This window comes from Anneissia japonica, unplaced genomic scaffold (assembly GCF_011630105.1).
Source record: "Anneissia japonica isolate Jap-2015-1 unplaced genomic scaffold, ASM1163010v1 scaffold199_len4679917_cov187, whole genome shotgun sequence".
NCBI classification, from domain to species: domain Eukaryota; kingdom Metazoa; phylum Echinodermata; class Crinoidea; order Comatulida; family Comatulidae; genus Anneissia; species Anneissia japonica.
Genome location: NW_022686322.1, coordinates 4,138,340 through 4,139,435, shown reverse-complemented (window position 1 = coordinate 4,139,435; position 1,096 = coordinate 4,138,340). Strand labels below are relative to the sequence as shown.

The 1,096-nt window shown below is 31.3% G+C and overlaps 1 protein-coding gene across 1 annotated transcript in view; it reads left to right on the top strand.

The window, feature by feature from the left end:
• Positions 1-301: 301 nt before the first annotated feature.
• Positions 302-1,096, top strand: part of LOC117114700 (mucin-2-like) — a gene marked incomplete at its 3' end in the record, with an annotated part of 37,372 nt that continues 36,577 nt past the window's right edge. The window contains exon 1 of the mRNA XM_033258389.1: positions 302-431. Coding sequence (XP_033114280.1) covers positions 370-431 — 62 coding nt within the window. The remainder of the gene's footprint in view (positions 432-1,096) is intronic.

Sequence of the window (1,096 nt, the reverse complement as noted above, 5' to 3'; positions counted from 1 at the left end):
TTGATGTCCGCGAGCATTAAATCATATTTCGATTAATTTAATTATTCTATTTTAATCGGCTTGTGTGTCACCATGTGCTTATTTAACTCAATAGTTAGCTTTATTTAATTAACAGTAGAATATTTGTAATTTCATTCAATCAATTGTTTTTTATGCTTGTTTTGCGTGTGACCATATGCCGAAGTTATGTTTACTATGTAGGCATTAAAATGTAAATCTGTCTTAATAAACGGTAGGCTATTTCGACACGTTTTATCTCATTATTAATACCGCGAATAATACTAATACGGCACACTTCAGAGTTTGCCGCTTAGAGGTGTACAATCTTTGAGTTGGAAGAAGACAAATTTGGAGAGATAGAAACTAAATATGAGGCTTCTCCACATCCTGATTGTGTGCGGGTGTTTTGCAGCGACTGCGACATCTGAGGTGTAAGTATTCAGATAGAATGTGCACATTAACCAGAAAAGTTTGTTTTAAATTTTAGGCATTGGAAATCGACATAAAATGAAACACGCTTTCTTGTACATTTAACAGCTCATGTGTGACAATTCCTAATATGGATTACTTATATTAGGATTTTAAGTATATTGTTCTATTTATTCAATGCTTTATCTTGGGATAACCCTTTTTTATAAAAAAAATAATAAAAAAATTTCGAGTGATGTTCGATTTATGCATCCAAGCCCGGTGTTGGATCTTTCAAACGGGACAAGCGCGTAGGCTTATTTTTATTTTTATGCAACAAAGTGAAAGTTGTTTGTAGAGCAATATTGCTTTTATAATTTATTGTGGCACTCTGTTTTCCATCAATATAGTTTTTTAGGTCTTTCAAAAGCTCTCATTTATTCATAATTTTCTTTAAGTGGTATATTTTTGATTTGTTTATTCGTAATATTCTTTACAATAATAAAATTAATTAAATGTTAACAAGTATATTTTTAAGGTAGTAATTTTAATGATTATGAAGGTAAGTATAACGTTGTTACTGTACAGGTATTAGTCATGCTTAGCTTTATAAACAGAGGCTGTCGATACAGTCGACCGAGTCTGTGCTGTGTGATAAAGCAATAGGGTTGTCAAGTGATTAACATTT